Below are 25,619 nucleotides of genomic sequence, written 5' to 3'. Positions count from 1 at the left end.
ATAAAACTACCCCCATTGTTTTGCAAACCCAGTACATGATAAAGCCTTCATAAATAAAGTATTAATAGAAATCAGATATGGGAAGCAAAAGCCCGTCAAGGGCCGCTGAGCCAGCCTATAGCTGTTTGGTTATTGATGACTAACAGAATGCATATGTTATCTTTCAGGCACACCGGTCATGGCTTTGACGGCTTCAGCAGAAGTTGTCAACAGAGAGAGGGTCATCAAGCTGCTACACATGCACAATGCAACCCGGGTGACAGTGAGCCCAAATAGACATAACATCAGGCTTGGCCTGAAACATGTATCTAGTAATACCCTCTACCCTCACATGCAGTCTTGTATGCAATCAAAGGATCACCTAGGGTTGACAAGACAGTGAGAGAAGTGATTAAGGCAGGCACACAAGGCTGTTTAAGGAGAGCCTTATTTAGCCACTTCGACATGCATGTCACAAATTTGGAGCCTGGTCATAGTTGTTGCACCTATTGCCATTCCATTTGTTTGTGTTCATCTGGTGTTTGTTCTGAGCCTGTGCCAAAATTTGAGTCTGTGCAAACACAGGTGTGCACTACTACCCCACAAAGATCTAGAGATGTGACAGAAGAGGACAAGAATGTTATCAGGGCCTGCTTGCAGCAGTACAGGCGTACATTAGTACCAAACATGCCACTTGTCACAAGCAAGGCTTTCTGCACCGGGTTTGGAACAAAGCTAATAGAAGCAGCAGTCAACCATAGTCCTTACATCTTTGATATCACTTATATAACAAACAACTTACCAGTGTGTAGGCTACGGCATGCTCAGGAAATTCTACTTATAATAAGTGAGGTGTTTGATGACTTTGAGTAAACAGAGCAAACTCTCCCTGATGACACTTTCTTAGTGCCAGACATTGATTTCACTGGCTATTTTGATGAGTCTGATGATGAGTCTGAAACTGAGACGCAACACAGCAGTAGTTCTGGGTCCAACTAGCAAAATGTTATCACATGCTGTTGTAGCAATGTAAATACAAGAATGGAAATAATGATGTACAAAAGTCTTTGGAGAAAATGTAAATATTTTTTATTGTGACATATGTAAATAAAAGTGTTATTGTGCCAATCTGGGTGTTGTATTAACTGTACAATGATAAGACATAAATAATGTGCACAGAGAAACATAATAAATATTAACAAAACTATAAAAACTATTGAATGGCATGAATAGAATATACATTCACCATACAATCCCTTTAAAATCTGTTTCCACTCAGCTGAACAGACATCAAGAGGGAGCCTGTTAAATTCACAGGTACATAACCAATGGGCCATCAACAGTCTCTAGCTGTGTCTCAGTGTAAGGTGTTTGGGCCCTGGAAGTGTCCTTGGTTGTAGGGCAAGTGACTTCTGCATTATGCACATCATGGTACACATATCCATCTTAGTATGCTGAGGTATCACAAAAAAAAAATCTGCTTGCAATTTCTGAAATGAAAATGCCTTAAAACTGTCAGCCAATGTATTGGCCAGCATGAAATGGGTGAAAGGGCTGCATATCTTCTTGCACTCTTCCTCCAGAATGTTTTGAATGTGTTCTGTGAGTGGTCCAAACAGCTCTTGGTGTTTCGTTATCTGTTTGGCTGCCCAGTTCCAGTTTTTTCTTGCCAGGGCCTCCACTACTACCGCTGTGCCATCTGGACACACCATCCTTTCACCTTTACTTCTGGTGGGGTAATAGACAACCACCTGTAACACATACCCAAAAAATATAGTCAGGGACAGTTTTTACATGATTACTTTTTTTTTTTTACAATACAATGTTAGAGTTAATTGACTTAAATACTACTATATTAGTAGTGCATACTATATTAGTATATGCACATAACACTGAAAGTGTTTTAAGATACTCCAATAACAATAATAAAAGTAATGATAATAATAACATGTATTTATATAACACAACTCATACAACATGTAGTTCAATTGACTTCACGGTTAAATCAAAAAGACCAACATAAAACATGGGTTACTTGGGAAATGTGGAAGTACCTGAATGGTCTGTTGGGAATTAATAAAAGTAAACAACAACTAATGTTGTCTGTGGTCAGGAGATGGACAGGAGAGGACTATGAACAGAACATCTTGTGAAAGTGGGAGAGGGGCAGAGAGGGGTGACAATGGGGGATGGGCACCACAAGCAAATGTGTGGACTGGTGAGCTTGGTGGACTGATCTCTCTCTCTCTCTCTCACACACACACACACACACACACACACACACACACACACACACACACAACCAACACCAAATGAAGAGCTCTTTTCCAATTTTTAAATCCAACTTTATGATGGCATTTGGGAAAATTGGAACTGGTTTAATGTTATGTGGTATTTTCAGAACAAATGTAAACATTATAAAACACATTTCAGTGATATTAGCAATAAATAGACTACAAAACACTTCATTTTGGAATATTTTTGAAAATGGATTTACAGCATTGTGGAAAAGAGCTCTTCAAATACACTGACACACACACACACACACACACACACACACACACACACACACACACACACACACACACATGTCTAATCAAGACTTGCTTAAACCAGGCGTACAGCTAGTAGTTGTAAGACAGTTGAGATTTTCTCGGTACAGTTGTCTACCATTATCTTACCATGGCATGGTGCTAAGTAGACTTGGCTTGATGCGTGGAGCTAACATAAGCAGGTTGAGTAGCCATTAAATTGGCTAAATGCTTATTGTATTTGCACTGGCGCAAATCATTGGTTATTGTCTAACAACCCAATATATTTTCTCACCTCTGTAACGCTTTGTCGAGCTGGGGTGTTGTCAGTGGCTGCTGGCCTCGGTAATTTCGGAGCTGGGGGGCCGTAGGGGTCGGTGGTTGCTCCGATGGGGTTCGGGCTCTGTCCCGTTTGCTTGCGATTGCCTAGGCCGAGGCCGTGGTGGTGGTGGTGTCTGCTGCACTCGCGGTCGTCGTGGCTGATGTTAAACTGGATAGGCCTAGGGTGATTCGGTTCTTTTTCTGCGTCTTGCCATTCTCTGAAAGTACTCAAACTCTCTTCTAGCCTAGCAATGAAGCGAAAACACTTCTGACAAATTCGAAACGAACGCTCCTGGACATTTGCTAATGTCAACCCGATTTCTGCCAGCCGTTCCTCGATTGATTTTGCATTAGTGTCCTTCTGGAAAATCCTGCTGTTTGTAATGACACCTTTTATCCTGAGATTTTCCTTGCAAAGACGACATCGGTCATTTACAGCCATTATGTTCTCTGCTAGTCTCTTCTCTAACACTCTGTAACTGTTTTGATTCCCGACCTGTACGACCTGGCGGCGCTTAGGTGACGACACGTCCTACGTCACAAAGCTTCAACGTGAGTGGTCGAAGTGCCATGTCATTCATATGAGGTTGCTCCAACCACGTGCAAGCATCTTTTGACTAAACCACGCCTGCGGAGACGCGTGAGAGGGCAGTGTACCAGTAGCCTGTTACTTACAGGCTACTGGTTCACCAGGAAATGGCGTAGCACGCACTCGCACACACCCTGCACGCACTGCGCTGATCAACACACTTTAATCAGTCAATCTGCGAGGCGGAAGCGCACACCGTTTCAACTTTGACTTTGGGGAAGAGATTGTTTAGTGGGATGTTAATTTAAATGCTTTTCATTTTCATTTGCTAGCTTTACATTTTTTGTGTATGGTAGCCTATTAATATGTGGCATCTGTGTGCNGATGGAAACCGTTTTGTGTTAGGCTGTAGCCTACCTTAATTTGGCCGAGGCTACTTTTAGTTAACCGCAGCGTAAAGGTCTTTGCATGGACAAATGAAATGATGATTGAATAATAGCTGGCCAGTATTGCAGGGAGTATTAAACCCAGTGTACGTTGGGGTTTGGGAGAGCAAGGAAGAGAGCGGCATCTGTGATAAACCGCTTCGAAATGTGTGCGTAAAACCTGCTGTTAACCACTGTTGCCGCATTTTAAAAAAAGCTTTGTTTGATTTCGTGTTTGTATTTTACTTTGACGTTGCCTATAGTCCTCAGTTTATGGTTATTTTCTGTTGACCTCCTACACATTTTCGTTCTGTCATGTAGGGTATTGTAAATAAATCGAGTCCTGCACCGGGTCGGGTACCCACGGGTACCCACGGGTACGGGTAAATAGTTGCCCAAACGGGCGGGGTTTTAACGTTCTGAAATTTCACGGGTGGGTATGCGGGCGGGTAGGTTAAAATACGGGTGGGTAGCTCGGGTAGCACGTCAATCAAAATGGTCATAGTACTAGGAGGCTATTTTCTTTTTTATCTATTTAGATTTAGATTGTTATCTATTTAGATTAGGGATGTGCACGAATATTCGAATGTCACAAATTAAAACTACTGCAGGGTTACATTAAATTAACCTAGTAGCTCCCCTGTATTCTAATTTCTCTGGTATTTCTAGATGCTCATCTTTCATTTCCAACACGAGTGCGTCTGAAAGCGTCCCGCCCCCGCCGAGACGACACACACACAGCCAGGGAGAAGCCACGCATCTCGTGCATTTCAGGAATGGGCATTAGGCATTCATAAATAAATCGTTGACACTGTAAATCTGCAATTGGTGATGGTTTTGTAAACATGGACTGTCATCTGCAACTGTTCGGGAATAATGTCACATCAATTTGCGTCTGATTTGGCCAGCGTAAACTTCTGCAAGGTAAGCTACTTGTAATGCCTAGCTGTTTGCCAATGTCGGCGTCAACAATGGCAGGTTATTTCAATATCTCTAACGCTAATAATGATAAGCTAACAAGCAAAGTAAACTATGAGTACTCTTTGAGTAAACTTTTCCGAAGTAAAAGCCACCCCTGTAGCCGTGCGAATCGGGATACTGTCTGTCAACAATGTCAGCTAACTAGTTCTAATGCAGCCCAACTAGTGAACAACAGTTCAGTGGGGTTTACTTTGCCGTGCCACGAGAATGGAAGGAGGGGAAGGGAGTGAGAAATATTTCTCGTCACGGACGCACAGACTCCCTCTTCCTGAACGTGCTGCTGGACGTTCAGAGGTGTAGCCTACACTCGACAGCATTTTCAAGCTATTGCTCCCCCCTGCCGGTGCTGTAGATGGAAGGCCACTGTAAATAAGTATTCAACTCTTTATGATACGTCGGCGGAATGTAGGCTACATGTTTTCAAGGGATGACGGTGGGAGTCCATCAATCAAATGCACATCCCTAATTTAGATTTATCTATCTATTTTACCTATTTTTGATATCACCGCAGCCGTTATGACATCAGTCACGTCATGCCTACTTTCGATTTGAAGTATTTTTTTCACGGGCACGGGTGGGTAACGGGTAGAATATTAACGGGTCCGGGTGGGTACGGATTTAACTTTGAAATTACCACGGGTTTACGGGTGGGTGGGTAATGAACTGCACGGGCATGGGTGGGTCCGGGTATGAAAAAATGGACACTGCACAGCCTTTTGTGACATGTCGTGGCGCGACAGGTTATCCAGTCTCCGAAGGAGTCATAGTTCCCCAGTCATATTTTTGGTTCGCATCTCCACCGAAGCAACTGAATTTGCAGTCCTAATCACATATGATTAGCCACACCTGGTGTAACAGATGTCTTGTCACGTGTGCAGTCAATCACATCCCCAGTTAACCGGAATCCCGTCGATCGCGCACAACAGTGCATTGAAAGGATGAAATGTTCACAAGCACCAATACAAAAAAAACGTCTTCAACCTATTAGTCCGTAGGCTATCCTGAGGATATCCGTTCCTGACTTGAATAGGCTAGTGCAGAAATAATTAACAGTCATCACTTATAAGTTAGGAGCGGAATTGAGACGGTGAATGCAGGACAGAATAATAAAAACAAAACACCGTCGACTGGCGGTCTTGTTTAGGGATCACGCTTGTGTTATTATCAAATGCCCAATGTTACGTGCAACGCGCAATTGGCTGACTCTTTCCACTTGTAGCCTAAAACTGAGGGAGGGATCAACGTACAATGGGCTACACTGAAGCAGATTACTCTGCTTCGCAAAAAAAAACAGTGCACCAATAATACTCCCCGTCTTCAACCTACTATTTACCAGATATATAGGCTAGTAATAGTATTAAGTTGTGCTACCTTGTTTTTTGTGGTAACGACAGTGTAGATCAGGTAATAGCCTGCAATAGGGGAAGCGGCATGCGCCAGTTTTAAAGACAGAATGTCGTCACCAAATATAAAATCACTTCATTAGGCTACAATGTTGTTCATGTCTGTTTGACTCACACTATACAAGTGGTTCAATTTGTGTTTTTGTGCTCATCGCACAAATGAGACAGACAGGCTTGCTTGATAGGGCTTCACAAAGCAAGCGACATCGGTCCACTCAAAATGGTCCGAACTCCGCCGCTTGATTTCATGTCTCCTCAGTCTCTCCATTAGGCTACGGTTTATTAGCCTACTCTTGTTTTGCTATTTTCGTTGTTCTTAGCCCTGGCATTAGAGATGAAGCAACTGTGATCAGTGAGGTTGTGGAAACGGTTGAATAGGCCTATGGTCCTAAATTGGAAGCGGCCGATGCCAGTTTTGAAGACAGAATGTCGTCGCCAAATTTAAAATTCGATCTCTCTCATGCTGGCGTTACGGGACACACTTAATTACAATGGTGTTCCTGTCTGATTGACTCGGTTTTAATTGTCTTTACCGGTTCAAATTGTAGTAGGTATGCAAACTCTGTATCCTGAGGATACCCGTTCCTGACTTGAATAATGCCGAAATAAGTTAGGGACGGATTGGGAGACGGTGAATGAAAGACAGAAAAAAGTCGAGTTTAAATTCATATGGTGGTCTTGTTTAGGGCTCACACTTGTGTTATTATCAAATGCCCAATGCTAAACAAAACATGCAATTTGCTGACTGTATTTCTACTACTAAAACTGGGGGATGGACAATCACGGAAGCACAGACAGACGTACAAGCACAGGCAGACGCTGCTCTGCAAAAGCAGTGCTATACTGCCCCCCGCATTCCGAATGGCCACAGGGTGTAATGATCACGGTGCGCTGCCGCGGCACGGCACGGTAATGAGCAGATTGAAGTTACACCATCTGTAGAAGAGGTTACACTCTTTGGAAGTTCAAGATGGGAGTTTTGGATTAGGGGGAATGTGACGGACGTGTACGTTGATGGCTAGTCGCCCCCTCACTGACTATGTGCTCCGGTAAGAGAACCGCTGCGACTTTAGGTGATATTAAGAGATTTATTGATTCCAGACATCAAAGAGTGTTCGTCATTGAACTGTTGCATACATATGCATTGTATGGTGGTTAAAGGTATTTGTGTGCATTACAGAATGTAATAAGAGTGTGATAAATGTGTGTGTGATAAATGTGTGTGGTTTCTGCAAGATAAACATATACAGAAAAGAGTAATTAGAAACTATATAGATACATTCTACATAATACCAAAATGTGCAGAAATTACAGTTCCATAATAATTAAGTATCACATATACACATCAAGTTACATTAACAATATACATAATAATATAATTGCACCTAAGTAACATTAATGTGGCAAGGAAACAGAATTACTGCAAGTGATACAGAATAATATAAGTGAGAACTAGGCACTTATAGGGGTTAATCCAGAGAAAATCAAGTGCAGTACACTTAGTGTCCACAGGGTGGCGCTTTAAGACCACAAATGGAAGAAGCGGTTCTTGCCGCCATAAAGTCTAGCAAGACGAGTGTCCACGTGAACAGCGCATGTCTCCATAGCACGACAATGCAATATTTGGGAGCTAAATTAATGCCTCAAACAGTCACAAAACGGTGGAAATAACACCACAGGTCGAAAATGCTATCGAAGCACTTCCAAACCGGACTATTCATGTAACTTTAAACCATGAAATTAGCATTTAGCAAGGCATTTAAGGAATACACAATGAATGGCGCTCGCGGTAAACCCAAAGTTACACGGTTACCGGACTAAACAGCATGTAACAAACACTACCGGATGAAATACAACATAAATACAAACAGAAACGAAGGACTTACATTGTCAACAACGCACACGTACACACAAAACATTAAACATTTCAGCAATATGCTGGAGCAAAACGGCAAGTGTCTGCCTGTGTCTAGAGTAGCAGTCGGCTGCAGGCTGAAGCTGGTTGGACGTCCCCAGGGACATTCCAAACGGCGGACGTCCCCAGGGACGTTCCAAACGGCGGCCATATTGATAAGGTCAAGGCTCCCGTCCAAGTTGATAGCCATATTGATAGGGTCACCGGCACGAGCTCAGCCAGCCGAAGCAAGTAGCCGAAGCGGACAACGAACCTCGCAGACGAAATCACGGAAAATACAATGACAGTAAGTGAGAAATACACGTCCATGCTAACATGATATTTGTCATCAATGATGTTTTAATATTTTCGAACAGTGTTTTTTGTGTATTGCACATCGATATCGATATTGTTCGGCTGTCTCCTTGCGTTCGTTTGTTTGCTGGTGGCATGTAGGCCTACTTAAATGTGCTAGCCAGCCAGCCTTCTGACAAACCGCGGTTATCTCAGCTTTAGAAGTATTTCGGCAAATGGAAATAAACACTTTAATTAACAGTTCCATCGTGAACTAGCTGTATTCAAAGCTTTTTAAACCAAGAATGAGAGTGCCTTAGATTTGTTTCATTAAACACTAATGTCAACGAAAGATCCTATGGACGTGGTCGTTGGTCGATATTATGCTATGTTGCTAAACGATAACACGTGGCTAACTATTTGGCACATAGTTTGATGGCTATTCTTCGAGGCCGTTTCAAAGTGAAGTGTTTGCCATGTGTTAGTTGGCTATTCTTGCACGGCAGAGTGTTATCGCGTGCTACGCGGCCTTTATGCCGACGACGACTGGCCCCTGGCTACTGCTGCGCTGGGAGTGTTATGTTCTAGATGGGGGGAGTTATAAATAGGGGTGGGTGGGGGATGTATGTTTCAGGGCAAATGTTCTGTTCTGTTCTGTTGTCCCTTTTTGTTTTGAAGAAAAAAACTTTATTTTTTTGTAAACAGCAAAACCTTTTTGTTTTCTTGAATGTTCTATTTAAATAATTCATAATAAATGACCATGATCTCTTTCAGAATCTGTGATGATATCCTAATCTTGTTGATTTCATCTAGCTGGTGCTATGGGGGAAGGGATGGTGGCCTCACCTCATAACCCGGATTAACAATTTCTTTGTTTTCAGAAACCAATTATGACCAATTATGTAATGATGTTTTAATTAATCGTGTTTTCATTTCTGTGTTAACTCAACTCTGAGCAGAGATGTCAAAAGTAAAAGTACTTTTGTGGTGTAATTACAACACTTGCACATGGTAGGCCTATTACATAGCTGTTACAGCATTTACTCCATTGTAACTAATGGGATAGATGGACTGTACTAAAAAACACTGAAAACCTGACAAGGACCCACCATAAACTTGATCCAACCAGTGCACAGTTAGCTGATCGCCAGACAAGTACACAGATCTACTGTGTTTACTCAGATAAGTTACTTGTGTAGGAAGGAAACTTTGTTTCTTTTTTTTACTTTTACTTTTGACACCTCTGACTCTGAGTCACTTAATTAGTGCAGTATGAATGTTGTTTACCTCTTTCAGGTCAAGTCTGCCTGGAGATACAGAGCCACAAGGCCGCAGGAGAAGATACCAGGCGAAATGAAAGATGTGAATACGTGTTAGTGATTTGATGTATTTGGATAAGGCTTTGTGATTTGGTTGCATGGCGGTCTGAAAGAGTCACAAGGCCTAAAGATAAGACACGGTTTTGCACATGGGTGAAAATGTATGAAAAGTGAAGTTTTAATCTAATGTCTTTTTAGGTCGAGGATGCAGAATTCGGGACATCAGAAAAACAGCTTGACGTGTTGCTGCACTTCCTTTCACCTGTAACCAAACTGTCAGTAAGTGGTTGATGCATGGTGTCACTAACTTGATATATTTGATTCTAGACACATCTGGAAGTCTTAACACTGGAGGGTGGCCTGCATGATTAACATTTGTACACACATACAATCTCAATGTGGTTTTCTATAGCAGGATATGGATGCTCCATTTCAAAGTTGTGTGTTGCCGGTGGAGTGGATTGTGCTCTTGTGTGCAGGTGTGTGTTGGTGTTCCAAGCAGACGAGCAAGGCATGAGCATGAGGGCCATGGGCTAGACGCAAGGAAGCAGATGGGCAAGTCAAAGGCCATGAAGTAGGAACAATGGAGACCGTGGGCGAAGAGGAGGTGGCAAGATTATCGGAGTGAGCCTATCAAGGCTCAAGATTATTCAAGCAACCCAACCTGCTTATTTTGAGATTTCATGTGCTAAGATTAATAAATCATCATTATTATACAAACATTGTTCAACCTCTCCGTCTCAACTTCTTCCTAATGAACAATTCAAGTCTGCTTTATTAGTCAATGTCTTAACATGTGCTGGTCATATCAAGAAATGAATGCCTATACATATAGGCCTATAGACGTAAGTGCAAGACTGGGCAACAAAAAACTTGCACAGAGCAGGAACCAGCTAACAGGATTGTAAAACAGTTAATAATTGTATGCTGCCGTTGGTATAATAGTCATGATTTCATGAAACCAGTCATTCAAGTGTTATTGTGTAATAATATCATGGCATCACCAGGTACTGACAAGTCAAGGGTAGCGTGAGCAATACAACTGCGTGTTGAAATTGACCAAACTGTCCCTTTAATACACAAGGACGATGAGACTCGGGTATAAATGTCACAGTTGATGTTTGCATTGTAACTATCAACTGATTGACCCACCCCAGAATACAGACTTAAAACGCGGCCAACGTTCTAGTACACTCGGCGTAGGGTAGCCTACTAGTGCAACATCAATCACAAAGCACATTTCGATCATCCTAATGTTTTATTGCATTAACATGTTATTATTCAGCTTTTAATGCCTTGTGCAGCGTGGAACCTCGAAGTAGATTAAACAATTCGAATGTGAAATCATGCCGCTAGCAAAGTTCAAATAAAAACAAAGATAGGCCCTATCGGCCTATTACCACACTATTTGAATATGAACATGAAAAAGAACGAAAATCAGTCTTGCACGCTTTTCGTAGACCTGCTACTAAAGTTTAGAAACATTGAATAAATTATTTATTGTATTCCGGTAGCTTGAGGAATTCCTCAAACATTATATGAATTCAAATTTAAATGAATTTTACATTACATTTTACGGTTTAAACATTTACGGTTACGTACGTAGCCGAATTACGGTAATATGGACGAGGCGAGTTACTTGGACGTGTGACGTAATCAGCTTGTTCGATGAACGTCCCTAGGGGCGTCCAACTCACAGATGAACGTCCCTAGGGACGTCCAACTGGCTTCGTGCCGCAGCGAACTGTACTTGGACCAGTGATGCACACTGAAAGTCAAGTCATGAATGCACGCAAGTGCGTGGTACGTCACCAATGACGTCTCTGGCGTCACGACGCCTGCTCCAGCAGGGAGTTTTCCACAGGGAAGGTTTCACTTATGCACTTTTTTCTTTATGTTTTTCTGTTTATTTTTCTTAGAAATAAATACAAAGGGGAAGTGAAATATCTCTCATGGTGAAAGTTAGATGCATATCTCTAAATGTAAATGGGCTAAATAATGTCATAAAAAGGAAACGCATACTCCAGTACCTTAAGAAAGAAGGGGGAGAAGTAATCTTCCTCCAAGAAACTCATTTAAGTACAATTGAGCATGCTAAAATGGAAAAATTAGCTAATGCACAGGTGTTTCATTCCTCCCATTCAACATCTAAAAGAGGAGTCTCAATTTTGATCAAGAACCATCTTATGTTTAAGAAAATAAAATGTATTAGGGACAAGGAGGGAAGGTATGTAGTAGTTATAGGCATGCTGGAAGAGCAATGCTTAACACTAATTAATGTATATAACCCTCCAGGAAAAGGGGATGGGCTTGTGGAAAAAGTACTACAATTGTTAATGATGGAGGCACAAGGAACTGTAATTATGGCTGGAGATCTTAATCTGGTCATGAATCCAAAATTAGACACCCAGAGTAGGAAGAAACATAAATCAGAAAAAGCTGCAGACTTACTCCGGAAGCTGAAACAGACATAGGCTTAACAGACGTTTGGCGTTGTCTACACCCCTGTGATAAAGCTTTTACTTATTACTCTGATGCACATAAGGTTTTCTCCAGACTAGATTATTTTTGTATGTACAAAAACGATATTGGAAGAGTTAGCAAGTGCGAAATTCTACCCATAACAATAACTGATCATGCTCCGGTCGTAATGGAAATGAATATGAATGTGGACAAAGGAGAAACACTTTGGAGATTGAATAACTCACTACTGGGAAATCCTCATTTAAAAGATAAAATTGCGAGGAAAATCAAGTCTTTCTTCGAGTTAAATGATAATGGTGAAGTATCGGACATAGTGCTATGGGAAGCTGCAAAGGCAACAATAAGAGGAGAAATAATTGCACTTTCCTCCTGGGAAAAGAAACAAAAAGAAAAAAACAAAGACCCTCTTAGAAAAGAAAGTAGGTGACCTGCAAAAGGAATATGAGATTTGTATGAAAGCAGAGGTATATACACAATTGTGTGCCACTAAAAAACTACTGAAATCATTAGAATTAATGGAGATCGAAAAAAAAAATTTTACTCTGTAAACAAACTCATTTTGAGAATAGTACAACATCCTTGAAAAAAATTGCCATTTAAATTACAAAAACAACAAGAAAGATCTATAGTAGCCACGGTTAAGGATAAAAGAGGTGTTTACAGAAGGGGAAAATCAAATATTGCATTCAGGGAATTTTACCAAGATCTGTATACACCTGAATTGGAGGTTGACAATAAAGAAATTAAAACATTTTTGGATACGTTGCAGCTCCCAGCTGTAACTGACGGTCAGAATGAAGAGTTAACACAGCCAATAACTGAAATAGAAATAGCAAAGACCATAAAGAATGGGAAGGCCGGGAGAAGCCCGGGTGACGATGGGTACACCTATGAATTCTATAAGGAATTTTCAAGGTTATTAATACCCATTTTGTGCAGGGTTTTTAATAGGATATTGGAAACAGGAGTTTGGCCCAATACCTGGAACTCAGCAATAATCTCAGTGTTGTATAAAGAAGGAAAAGACCCTGAATGTTGCTCTTCATATAGGCCTATATCCCTGCTAAATGTAGACCAAAAAGTATTTACAGCTATAATAGCCAAGAGAATGTCAAATATAATGCCTAAAATAATCAACTTGGACCAAACAGGCTTTGTAAAAGATAGATTATTGAGTGATAATATCCACCGCACCATTAATGTTATAGACTATGCCTCCAAAAATAAGCTATCTATGTTAACCATAACATTGGATGCAGAGAAAGCTTTCGATAGATTATTCTGGCCCTTCCTAATAGAAGTGTGCAAGAAGTTTAAGTTTAATCAGACATTTGTTAATTTAATCAGAGGAATGTATGCAACTCCACAAGCCAGAGTGAAAGTTAACGGAACTTTGTCAGATTCATTCACAATTAAGAGAGGAACCAAACAGGGTGATCCGTTATCTCCACAACTATTTGCTCTATGTATAGAGCCATTAGCTGAAAGAATTAGACATAATACAGAGGTAAGAGGGGTTTATGTTGGAAAGGAGGAACATAAAATAGCATTGTTTGCCGATGATATCATTTTATACTTAACAAGTGTTTACAAATCCTTGCCGACCCTAATGTGTGAAATGACATCTTCCAGTAATGTGTCAGGGTATAAGTTGAATTTAGATAAAACAGAAGTGATGCAAATTGGCTGCCAATTAGATAACCAATTCAAAACTGCATATAATTTCAAATGGGACCAAAATAGCATAAAATACCTGGGGGTGATAGTACCAAATAACCTTGAACAGCTTTACCAAAGCAACTTTGGAACATTGGAAAAATCTGTTAAACAAGACCTAGATAGGTGGAGAAGTTTGCCTTTTACGTTAATGGAGAAGATCAGTGCAATAAAAATGAATATTTTACCAAGATTTTTATTTCTGTTTCAAAATATCCCACTTTATATACCTCACATAAGTTTCAAATACTGGGAGAGTTTACTTAGAAAATTCTTATGGGATGGGAAAAAACCAAGAGTTAAACTTAAAATTTTGCAACAGAGGAGAAGGGAAGGGGGGTTAGCGTTACCAAATTTAATTAACTACTATTATGCAGCACAAGTGAAATTAATTTTGATTATGTTGAACAAAGGCTTGGGCCCAAAATGGAAAAATATGGAGACAATACTGGTTGGTAACCTAAATAAACTCTTCACCACAAAGCAGATGAAAACAAATAATTTCGTACTAAATAATACGGTCAAAACTTGGAGAAAAATATGTAAGAATATAAAAATAAAAGAAGGACATCTGACATGTCTAAGAGAAATACAGAGTGATCCAGACTTTACCCCAAATACACTTGATAACACTTTTAAAAGCTGGGGAAATAAAGGCCTGGTTATGCACAGCCAAATGTTCAGTGACATTGGTGTAGAACCTTTTGAAAATATAGCAAGAGCATACCAGCTCCAAAACAATCAATTTTATCGATACTTGCAACTTAGGAATTATCTGAATGAAAAAGCACATCTCAAAAGTCTTAATGATCTACATATACTTATACAATACATGGCGAAAAAATGTCAGAGTGAGAATACTAAACATTTAACTGGACAAATATATAATATTCTACAGGAATGTGGGGCTGAAAAATTAGATCACATAAAGGAGAAGTGGGAGCTGGATTTGAACAAAACCATTAGTGAAGAGGAGTGGAAACAGTGCCTGAAAGATATTAATGTTTACACTAGATCCCCCTACTGGCAGGAATATGCCTGGAAGATGACTATTAGATACTTTCTAACACCATCAATAATGGCCAAATATGCGCAAACCAACACCAGCTGTTGGAGGGAATGCGGTGTAAACAACGCTGATTATACACATATTTTCTACTCTTGTAATAAACTTAATAAATATTGGCAGGCAGTCCAACATCTTACGCGAGAAAAGTTAAGCAAAGATGTGTCAATACAAAATCACAATGCTATTTTGGGCATAAGACCCAGAGGGCTGGAAAAGGAACACCTCCACCTCTTTTGGGTCTTTAGAATAACAGCCTTAAAACAAATTACAAGGAATTGGAAAAAAGTAGAACCACATACTACTGATATGTGGTTGGAAAGTATAGAGGAAATGAGAAGTATGGAAAAAATAACTTATAGAATCAATAATAAAGAGAATGTGTATGACAAAAAATGGTCCCTTTACAAAAGTTAAGATGAGGAGCCAATCTAAACTATGGCACCCCCATGAGAAATCAAAACTACACTCAGTTAATAAATATCTGAAGAGTTCAGATGCAAAACCCCCTAACTCCATTTCTGAAGACCTGCACTTTTATATTTTTAGAGCACCCCGTTGTTGGTTTGGTTTACATTCATGTACTTGATAATACATATAAATAGTTATATTACATGAATAAAATAAAAAATATGCAATTTTCATAGGTTTGTATTAAATAAAAATAAATTCAGATTATTTTCTTAAATTGCACTTAGGGGGTTTTGCATCTGAACTCTTCATGTATACCCTTCGTATTTTTTTTCTTTCGTTTTTATTTATTTATTTATTTATTTATTTTTTAGGTTCATTGTTTTGTGTATGGGGGTTAGGACGTGTGTGTGTGTGTGTGGGGGGGGGGGGGGTGAGTGCATGTGAATTCTTTTGTGTGGGGGTGAATGTGGGTGTATGCGTGGATGGATGAATGTCGCAAAGTGTGGGTATTTAGGTGGATGAAAGTTGGTGGGTGTGGATATATGGTTGGATGGATGAATGTGTGCTGATGTGAGTGGGGGAGTGAATGTGGGGTTTGTGAGGATGGATGGATGTAGACCTGCATATGGGAGCAAAAAGAAGGGTTAAAAGGGTGGGTGGGGTGGAGTACATGAAACAGTGTGTGTGTGGTTTTTATTTATTTTAATTTTTTTATTTATTAATTAATTAATTTATTTATTTTTTCTATGTACCGTTTTCTTATGTCTGTTTTGAAATAATCACAAGTGGGGGGAAAAAAAGAAAAACTGAAAATGTGTTCATAAATGAATGATTGTTCTGAACTTGAATGAACTTGAATGAACTTTGAATGAACACAATAAAGTATTTAAAAAAAAAAGAGTGTACTATTCAATTGACAACATGAGAAATTGATTTGACTAGCTTGTCCATACACTATGACACAATGACTAACCATTCTGCTGGCGCTGATACGTTCATTGACACAAAAAACTTGATTTTGAAAGACAAATAAGGGTTTTGAGCAAGAGACTCGGTTTTGCAGGTTATCCACGGTGTTTTGTCATTTGTTAAAGCTGTTTTGAGAATTAATATTATGTTTTGCAAATTGCGAGAGAGATTCGAGAAATGTACAAAACCAATTGAGAAATACTGTAACAGGTTGCAGCAGTCTACTAGTACACTGAGGACAATGAGCAGTGCCATGCTAATGAGTGCTCAAGAGATGCATGTGTAGCTTTTTTTTTGCCAAAGCATAAAAATTCGGTAGGACTTTTGAAGCTCTTCAAGAACCCCTTTTCTAGGAAAAGCTTTCTATTATGGACCTTAGGAAACTAATACGTGAATTACAGTATACACGTACTGTATGGGTAGTCATAGGTAAGCGGTTAGGGTGTCAGACTTGTTGCCCAAAGGTTGCCGGTTCGACTCCCGACACACCAGGTTGGTGGGGGCAGTAATTAACCAGTGCTCTCCCCCATACTCCTCCTCCATAAATGAGGTACCCAGCGCATGGTACCATCCCACCGCACTGCTTCCTTGGGGGCTGCCCCCTTGCACGGGTGAGACATAAATGCAATTCTGTTGCATGCATAATACTGGTAGGGGGCGTCCAACTCTTTTTTTCCCGTTTCTTTCTTTCTTTCTTTCTTTCTTTCTTTCTTTCTTTCTTTCTTTCTTTCTTTCTTTCTTAGATCAAGGAATTCTCTTCGGTCCACTTCTGCATTATTCTCCTCTCTTCCCTTCCTTTCAACAACACTTCACTTCACTTCCCTAACAACGTCACCATTGCCTTGGTAACCACTGAGAGCAGGGCCCAAAAAGAGTGCCTTTAAATATAGCCCGGGTGGTACCAGCATGCCACTGCCACACACTCTGTGACTCAAGCCCTTCTCCACTTCTTTGTCTTTCTACTGCGTCCACTATGTCTCACAGCAGGACTCACACAGGAAGGGACTTTTTAATTAGACCAAGAGGAAGAAACCTCCTGCTGAAATCCTCCATTTTGTTACAGGAAGTTGTTATATTCTACATTAGGCATCGCAGCCCATTACAACCCTGGTGATGTTGGAGTGGAGGAGGACGTTTTGGGAATCATCTACAGTGCACACTAAGTAATTGCCTTTGACGTCCATTATAGGAGGGCGTTGCGTTGCGTTGTGCTGCGTTGCGTTGCGTTGCGTTGCGTTGCGTTGTGCTGCGTTGCGTTGCGTTGCGTTGTGTTGTGTTGTGTTGTATTTGAGCCCATCAGAGTGATGTGTTTATGAGGTGGTTTGGGACGCTCCGTCTACACTAATCACAAATAATAAAGCAACAATCTACTACGGAAGACGAGAGAGGCCCATCTTGTAGTACTCTTTTAATTCACCTTGTTATCCCGAGATAACGATATAATTAATTCGAGACCTCGAGAAAACGCAACAATTATTCCGTGATCTCGAGAAAACACAACAATTATTCCGTGATCTCGAGAAAACACAACAATTATTCCGTGATCTCGGGAAAACGAATCATTTTTTTATGATCAGTAAACAGCTGACAAATGGGTCATTCATAGGCACCACGGGAAGAGCTTTTGATGACTTCGGGGCTCTCATAGTTGCAACGCTTGTCTTTACAATGTCTGGAATAATGGATAACCTAATAAGGCAATATTTTGATCAGGGGATGACACAGGCAGAGATTGCATTAAGTCTTTTAATAAGGAATAATTTCAAAATTAGTCCGCGGCACCTCCGCAGAAGACTGGCCCGGCTTCGTCTGTACCGACGGAGATATAGCGATCCAGCTGAGGTCGTAGAGTTCATCTCAAGTCTTATGAACGGACCAAGACGACGTCATGGCTACCGTATGATGCACGCAAGGTGCCTTTTAGCTGGATTCCGTGTCAGTCGGGATGTCGTTGCGGAGATCCAGACCACCCTTGATCCCGTGGCCGTGCAGCGTCGGAAAGGCAGGAGACTGCGGCGAAGATCATACAGTGTTCCGGGGCCTAATTATGGCACAGGGATTCATATGACAAGCTCACCCCCTTTGGCATTGGGGTGAACGGGTGCATCGATGGATTTTCGAGGTATATAATTTGGATGGAAGCAAACTCTACCAACAGCAACCCGTGCGTAATCGCAGCCTATTTTACGCAAACTGTCTCTAAACTCGGAGGCTGCGCCAAAATCCTGAGATCATGGAACAGAAAATGTCCATGCCAACAGACTACAGACTTTTTTCAGGGAAGATGACACTGTGTTATACAAGGAAGGAGCACGGCAAACCAGAGAATCGAATGTTGGTGGGGGATGTACAGGAGACAGAACGTGGACTACTGGCGAGACGTCTTCAGAGAGTTCCAAGCTACGGGTGATTTCAGCGGTGATTTCGTCGACAAGGGTCTTGTGCAATACTGTTTCCTGAAGATTATACAGGTAAGGAATCAATACGCAATATGCTATTTATTTTGAGAGTAAAACGGTTGAAATAAAGTGGTGGATGTGTGCGTAATATTGTGCGTAACGGTTTGGCCATTGTGCGCAACTAGCCCAATTTGCTAGCCTGATTATCATCGACATTCAAATCTCTTGAGGGTGTTGCGTCACTAGGAGGGCACAGTCTGGCTACCAATTTGCAACCCTTGCAAGGTGTTTTGGGTGACCCATTTTGCTTGAGAAAAAAAATATCAGTTATTATTGTTTCACATTGACATTCACTGACTTTGGTTCATTTTCTCAGGGGAACATATAATCTGAAAGCAAAACGAGAGTTCCCCCTTGCTAACCCCATTACATATTTCTGTTACACTGGAGGTGTCGCTGGGTCATTTTGACCAGTATCATTTGGGGGGGATTATAGAGCAATATTGTCTAAACTCTCTGATATAATAGTGATCACATGTTGAGTAGACAGTGAGGCAGGGGGTGAATTATGTGGGAAAATGAGTGCCAATATTTTTGGGTTGTGCATCAATGTTGGCTCAGTCTGAGAGTCGGGACAGTGACTCACTTTCTTCACAATTTCCTTATCTTTCGCTCTCTGAATCTCTCACTCAAAAATATATTTACACAGAAATTCACAAGCATGATGAAGGGAACATGGTGAATACGAGCTATGCCCCCCCTAACATTATTTTCCATAGGCCCGGGTCAAAATGACCAACACCTTCAACAAAAACACAAACACCTTACAAGGGTTAAAGCCGTTAATTATAGTTGTAAACAATGCTTCTCACTAATTGCCTGCCTTACAGGACGAGCTGGACACAGTGGTGCAAATGTGGGACAACCATCGCATTCGTCCGGGAAGGAATGGACGTGATGTCTACCATGGCAAGCCAGTGATGATGTACAACGTACCTGAGCTGTATCATGCACAGAATTATCTGCATCCAGTTGAACTGGACAAAATAAGCACAATCCTAGGTGAAGACATTTGCCAGTGGAAAACAGATATGACATTGACCTACATGACTTGTGCTTGATGGTGATGGAGGAACACAACTTGACTCACCGCCCTGGAGCTGAAGGAGCCATTAAACTCTACAAAGACCTGAGGCCATTGATAAGGGCACTCCTGGAAGAAGCGGATGACTGATCAAACATATTACTGTTATCATCTGGGTTCATTGTTCCCAATGCTAGACTCTTGCCTTAATCACTACACTGCCTTACTTGCTCTAGGCTACCATCATACAGTCACACAGCATTTTGTGCTACTGAATCACAGGGTCAGGGCTGAAAATGTATCATTGTACATATTATTGTATACCGTATATTAAATGTAGTACTACTGGAGCACAGGACTGGAGAAGAAGTACAATAAGCACTACATAAAAATAAGTTTTGCAGCGAAAATGTCTGGAAATTCAAAATGGCAGACATGGAGCATATCCATCTTTTCAAGAATGAAAAGTGCTCTTTCCCAATGTCATGAGCACTCTCTCTCCCTGGTAGCAACCTTAATTGCATTCAATTCTCTGCCACTCTGCTCACTCTCTCCCTACTCTGCCTAACGAGCTCCACCTGGCTCCGCCCTGCTCTGCTCTTGTTACCTGGCCAGCTGCACTGCATTTCCCACTCACCATCCTCACCTTGCCTCACTCTGTTCTAATTACTCTGCCAGCTGCACTGCATTTCCCCACTAACCTCTCCCAGTATATCAAGCCCTGTTTTTCAGCCAAGCCCTGTCAGATCGTCTTCAAACCCGGACCAGTAACCTGCCTGTCTGCGCTCTGACTCCTGTTTGTGATACCGATCCTTTCTTGACTGCCTCCTTGTTCTACTGCCCCGACTATCCCGACCTGCCTTCTGGATCTCGACTACTCTCCGATCTTCAGCCCCTCCGGTAACTCGATTCTGCCTTCTGTCTCTCACCACGATATTTGCCCAGCCCTGATCTGTACTTCTGCCTGCCATTCATATTGCTGTTGTGTGTGTGTTCCCCCAGGTCTCCGACCACCAGATGAGCGAGCCCAGACGCTTCACCACCCTCAGCCCGATACGCCGCTCCATCACTGGGGGACACACACACTAAGCACTTGGACTGGACACCCCCGAACATTTGGTGACCCCCGGAGCCCAGGTAACCCACAGGACCCTGAAAAACCCCAGAGCCCCAAGCACCCCTGGAACCCCTGACACCCCTGGCACTCCTAGCACCCCTGGAACCGGAACCTCCCAAGACCTCACGATCATCTCACTCCTCTTCCCCCCTGAAACCTTAAATAAAGAACTCTGAATTTGAACTTGCGCTCTTGGGTCCTCTTCTGTCCGTGACACCCAATCATAATGAATAAGGCTGACAATGTGAGATTGTGATAAGCAGGCTTGTTCGTGAAAAAGGTCATTTGTGAATGGGCAGCATGAATTCTGGAAATGAACTGGAAATGTTACACAGTGCGTCTTTAAATATTAAACTCTACTACTGAAAGGAAAAGTTAAGAAGTAATAAAACAGCCCTGATGCACAATTGCCATCAAGGCAAAGGGATCTCAAACAGTTAACCACTGCCTCCAGGTTAACTTACTCAGATTTGTCTTTTAACTGTCCTTATCAAGTAGTTATTTCATCATATGAAAGTGGAAATGGGTGTAAACACAACTCCAAAAGTTCAGACACTGTATTGTAGTAGCCTACTACTTCCACCTCGTTACTCTGACATCTCTAGTGCCTCATGTTTGCATACTTCAGTGGTTATTCTCAGTACTAAAGTGGCATATACTGTACTGGCAAATGTTGATATTCTAGGGTCTATGGGTGCGTTCCAATATGTGACCTTGTGTCCTCCACTTGTGCTTGTGGCCTCGTACCAGGAAGTAATACATTGTAATGACATCAAAAACAACAGCATTATATTTCAATATCTCGCAAAACTCAATTGTAAAGTAATTTTCTCATTTTCAAACAGGATGGTAAATGAAGAATAGTCCGCCAAAAATTGTTTTGGCTAGGCTGACAGCGGGGAAAACGTAATCGTTTTCTCCACAGAGGCGGGGCATCATCAAAACGTGAGGCCACAAGCCCAAGTGGAGGACGCAAGGTCGCATATTGGAAAGCACTGCTGTGTCACCAGGCAAAAATGCCTACTTGGAATTTACCCTAGCAACCTTGAGGAGTTGGGACACACCTCCAATAAGACACACGGGACTACAGAATTAAAGGGTTGAATTTTTTAATTTAAAAAGAGACCACACAATGAGAACACAGCAATCCATGTAAGTAGGGTGAATAACTACCGGTATACACAGCACACTGTAGGTCAATCAACTTGGGCGAGCTGGTTGGAAGGGGCAGGAGAGAACAGCACTAGTCCACAGGTCAGGGGGTGGATGGGAGCCCGATGAGGTCCCCGTCTTTGGGGGAGGGGAAAGCAGCAATAGTCCGATCTGTTAGGTCCCGTCCGGTACCAGCGGGCTGTGCAGCTACATCAAATGTGACCTGAGAGGAGGCATACAGAACACAACACTGTAATCAGGTTAGGCACAAGTGTCATTACAAACTTACGCGTGATGACAAACCCACGCCAGGAGAGGGACAAAGCCTGGGCAGCAGCAGAGTAGGGCAGGTACAACGGGCCAGGGCAGGTTGCCGTTCCTAGTTCCAGCATGCATACAGGTAGGGCTCAGGGGTAGTGAAAGAATATGCATTGATGGAGCAACAGAGACAAGCACAGCACTGTTGCAGCAGTTCAGGTGGTTAAAGGGTTAACAGCATGCATAGGGGCAGGGATTGGCACTTGGGGGATAGCAACAATTGCACTGGAAGAGATCGGGGCAGCAACAGCAGCATGGATCAGGTCGGCTCCAGTCACTGTCCAAGTAGGGGTGGGGTCTCCTGGTCAGCTACCCGCATGTGGGTGGGAGACGTGACGCCTTGTTTTTTCCTAAAATTGGTTAAAAACCTACAAAACTGTTATTTTCCTTTAAAAAACAAATGTCAATGAAAGAAGATGTGGTACATTATGTTTCATATTAGTCTTAGATGAGAAGAAACATTTTTGTTAAGATTTATGTAAAGGTTTATATGTCAAATTTCCTGCGGTGTGACTGTAACATTAATGAAACAATATATAATAATATATATATAAATTAACCAACAACATTTTGAATAATGTATGAAGCATTTGGCATGATTGCATAAATCTTAACTTTAGATTAAGATATGTGAATGTGGAAAAAACTGTACAGTAATATTAACTACAAGTTCAATTTCGTAACACAAATTGCGTCCTGTGGGGTGACATGTATGTCAATGTTTGTGAATGGGCAGCTGCAAGGCCAACTACAAGGGTCTTAAAGACTGGCTCCTAACCAGTCAGTACCTCAGTTATTGGAAAGTGCTGTGGAAGGTTAAGGTGACTCTTAACCTCTTAATATGTCTTCATATTGCAATCTTTCTGTCACGCAATGCTTAGGTTCATTTTATGGTGTCCTGTGGTGTTCTTATAGGAGGAAAAAAAGTTTTTTTTTATTAATGAAAACACATATTAAGATTAAACACAATGTCATTATCAAGTTAGCATGAGCTCAGATGTCAGTCATGTATACAAAAGGATTAAAATGGCCATAATGCAGTGAATTCCCTGTGGTGTGACTCCATTTTCCTGCGGTGTGACATGCCTATGCTATGTGTTGATGCAGGACACATTTTCCCAAAAATGGCAAAATTAAGGTGAAATTCCACAGACCACTGAGTGCTTTATTTTTTTCTATTTTTTTCCAATTTTTATCCATCATTTTTTTCAGGAATTTGATTTTTTTTTTTTGCGTTACGCCCTTAAACGTCAACCACCCATGTATAAACATGGCACACTTAAGGTCAGGGGTGGGTAACCTATGTGTTGGGGACCGTTTGCAGCCCTCGAAGCGTTTTATCCGGCCCCGATATAATTTTAATGTTATGCATCCTTCACATGAAATATGACATTGTAAAACTGCATTGGCAATACAATCATGTTATATTAAGGGGGCCTAGAGAAGGTGTGGTCTCTTTTAAAGTTTGCTGCCTTCAATATAGACATGAAGTGCAGGGGAATATGCTGGTTTGTGTTCATAGTACAGCCCTCTGAGAACTTCTACGGCCCTTGGAGGAATTTGAAGTGGCCCCTCGAATGAAAAAGGTTCCCCACCCCTGCTTTAGCTCAAGCAGCACAGCTGATAGGCTAAGGTGGGGAGAGGGAGCATAATAACACTACAGACTCACACGTGAAGACAGACCAACGTTGGGGAGATGTGGTGGCGTTCCGGCAGGAGTGGGTGGGGTACAGTAGGTCGGAGCCGCCTGGTTTCCTGTGGGCTGGGGCTAGAGAAAAAGAGATGGGGAGGTTAGCAAGGTAGTTACGCCAGTGGGGCAAGAGGGGTAAGCACAGCACGGTTGCAGTAGTTCAGGTGACTAGGTTAGCAGCCCATGCAAAGGGAGGGCCCCGGGGGATAGCAGCAGCTCTTGCAATAAGGGGACACAATTTACAGCCATGTTGGGGAACTATAGCAACAGTCATACAGGCAAGGCTCGGGAATAGTAACAGTAGCACATGCAGTGGGCAAGCGCTTCAGAGTTTTAGCAGCTCAGGTGGCTAGGGGAGTAGCAGCATTAATGCAAGCAGGGGTTGGGGGAAGCGATTGGATGTGTGTGCGTATATTGTATTGTGAATAATTTCACATTATCACTTTAACAATTTCACTGTATTACCTTATCAAATTGACCTGAAAGAACACACAGGAAACAGAGGTAGCATTTAAAATCTGCGAGCAGATTTTATTGTTTAACGGCCGGAGGAGTTACTGCGTGGGGAGATACCCAGCAAGTCCTGAAGTGTATACAGAAACAAACTTATTTAAAACAGTCCCAGTCCCCCCAGTCCATGACGTCATCTTTCCTATCATGAATATGTAAAACTATAGAATAGTGACATATATGGCCTCGTCTCCCCCTGGTTCCGTGATGGGCTCTTAGTGGCGTCTGGTATGTGATTGATAGCTTCCATAGCCTAAACAAAGTTCAGCAAAGTGGTCTGGGACAGACTGGGAGGGGAGAGATGTCTCTGAGACGTCACATAAATCAATGAGCAAGGGAGAGAGAGAATAACAGGATACCAAAGTATAACCAATAAACAGGGGTGCACATAACTTTTTTAGGCCGTTACTCATATGCGCACCAGCAAATATGTTTTGGTACGCACCTCATCCGCGGTTAAAAAAAAAAAAAAAAAAAAAAAAAAAGTCCACTGTCTGCAGGGTCGAAGGATAAAACATTCTCACCACGAACGTTGACATGCTGTTTGAAGGCTAATGCAACTGGTGAAAGGTAGCCTAATCAAATGTGTTGTTAGTTTGGTATTCTTTAAATCTTAATTAGCCTACATATGGTACAGGTAATCTTCAAGTTAAGTGTTTATTGTCTGGATTTCATCTATTTTTGCCGATTTCGCCGTCATAACTTGTATGCGGTGTCCGTTTGGAATATGGTGGGAAAAACCTGACGAAATTAAGAAGTGGAGCTGGCCGGGAACTGCGTGCATTTAAGAAGCCACGCGCATGGATGCATGCTTTCTGTTTTTAACTTCTATGCATCGGAGTTGCCAATGAGAATGACGGGGGTGCGCGTCCATTCTGGGAGTTAACAGACGGCACAATTCCATAATGATGGAGGGAGGACGAGAGAGCCAGGAGCTCAACTCGGTCGCGCTCGCGCTGACTGTCGTTAGATTTACAGTTGATATGCGAGTGACATGTCTATTTTTAGGCATTCATGAGAAAAC

General features: G+C 41.8%; 1 protein-coding gene and 1 long non-coding RNA gene across 2 annotated transcripts in view; one reads left to right on the top strand and one right to left on the bottom strand.

Annotated features, from left to right (window-relative positions):
* The window catches only part of LOC134456660 (uncharacterized), a 1,580-nt gene extending 1,331 nt beyond the window's left edge, over window positions 1-249 (top strand). The window contains exon 3 of the long non-coding RNA XR_010036384.1: window positions 168-249. This is a non-coding gene — a long non-coding RNA (uncharacterized LOC134456660). The remainder of the gene's footprint in view (window positions 1-167) is intronic.
* On the bottom strand, window positions 190-3,318 carry LOC134455786 (uncharacterized). Its single transcript, XM_063207457.1, has 2 exons — window positions 2,806-3,318; window positions 190-1,730 (listed from the first exon to the last, which is right to left on the bottom strand). The coding sequence occupies exons 1-2, from the start codon at window positions 3,271-3,273 to the stop codon at window positions 1,326-1,328; spliced, it is 873 nt and encodes a 290-aa protein (XP_063063527.1). The 5' UTR covers window positions 3,274-3,318; the 3' UTR covers window positions 190-1,325.
* Window positions 3,319-25,619: the final 22,301 nt, after the last annotated feature.

The sequence above is a fragment of the Engraulis encrasicolus genome, chromosome 1 (genome assembly GCF_034702125.1).
Source record: "Engraulis encrasicolus isolate BLACKSEA-1 chromosome 1, IST_EnEncr_1.0, whole genome shotgun sequence".
In the NCBI taxonomy this organism is placed as follows: Eukaryota; Metazoa; Chordata; class Actinopteri; order Clupeiformes; family Engraulidae; genus Engraulis; species Engraulis encrasicolus.
The sequence above is the reverse complement of the archived record's forward strand: the minus strand, read 5'-3'. Positions and strand labels throughout refer to the sequence as shown.

Bases quoted from the DNA above. Each gene is read 5' to 3' on its own strand.
- LOC134455786 (XM_063207457.1), bottom strand. From the start codon at position 3,273: ATGGCTGTAAATGACCGATGTCGTCTTTGCAAGGAAAATCTCAGGATA. The intron at 1,731-2,805 runs GTGAGAAAATAT...TATGTGTTACAG, and splicing joins CTCGACAAAGCGTTACAGAG to GTGGTTGTCTATTACCCCAC.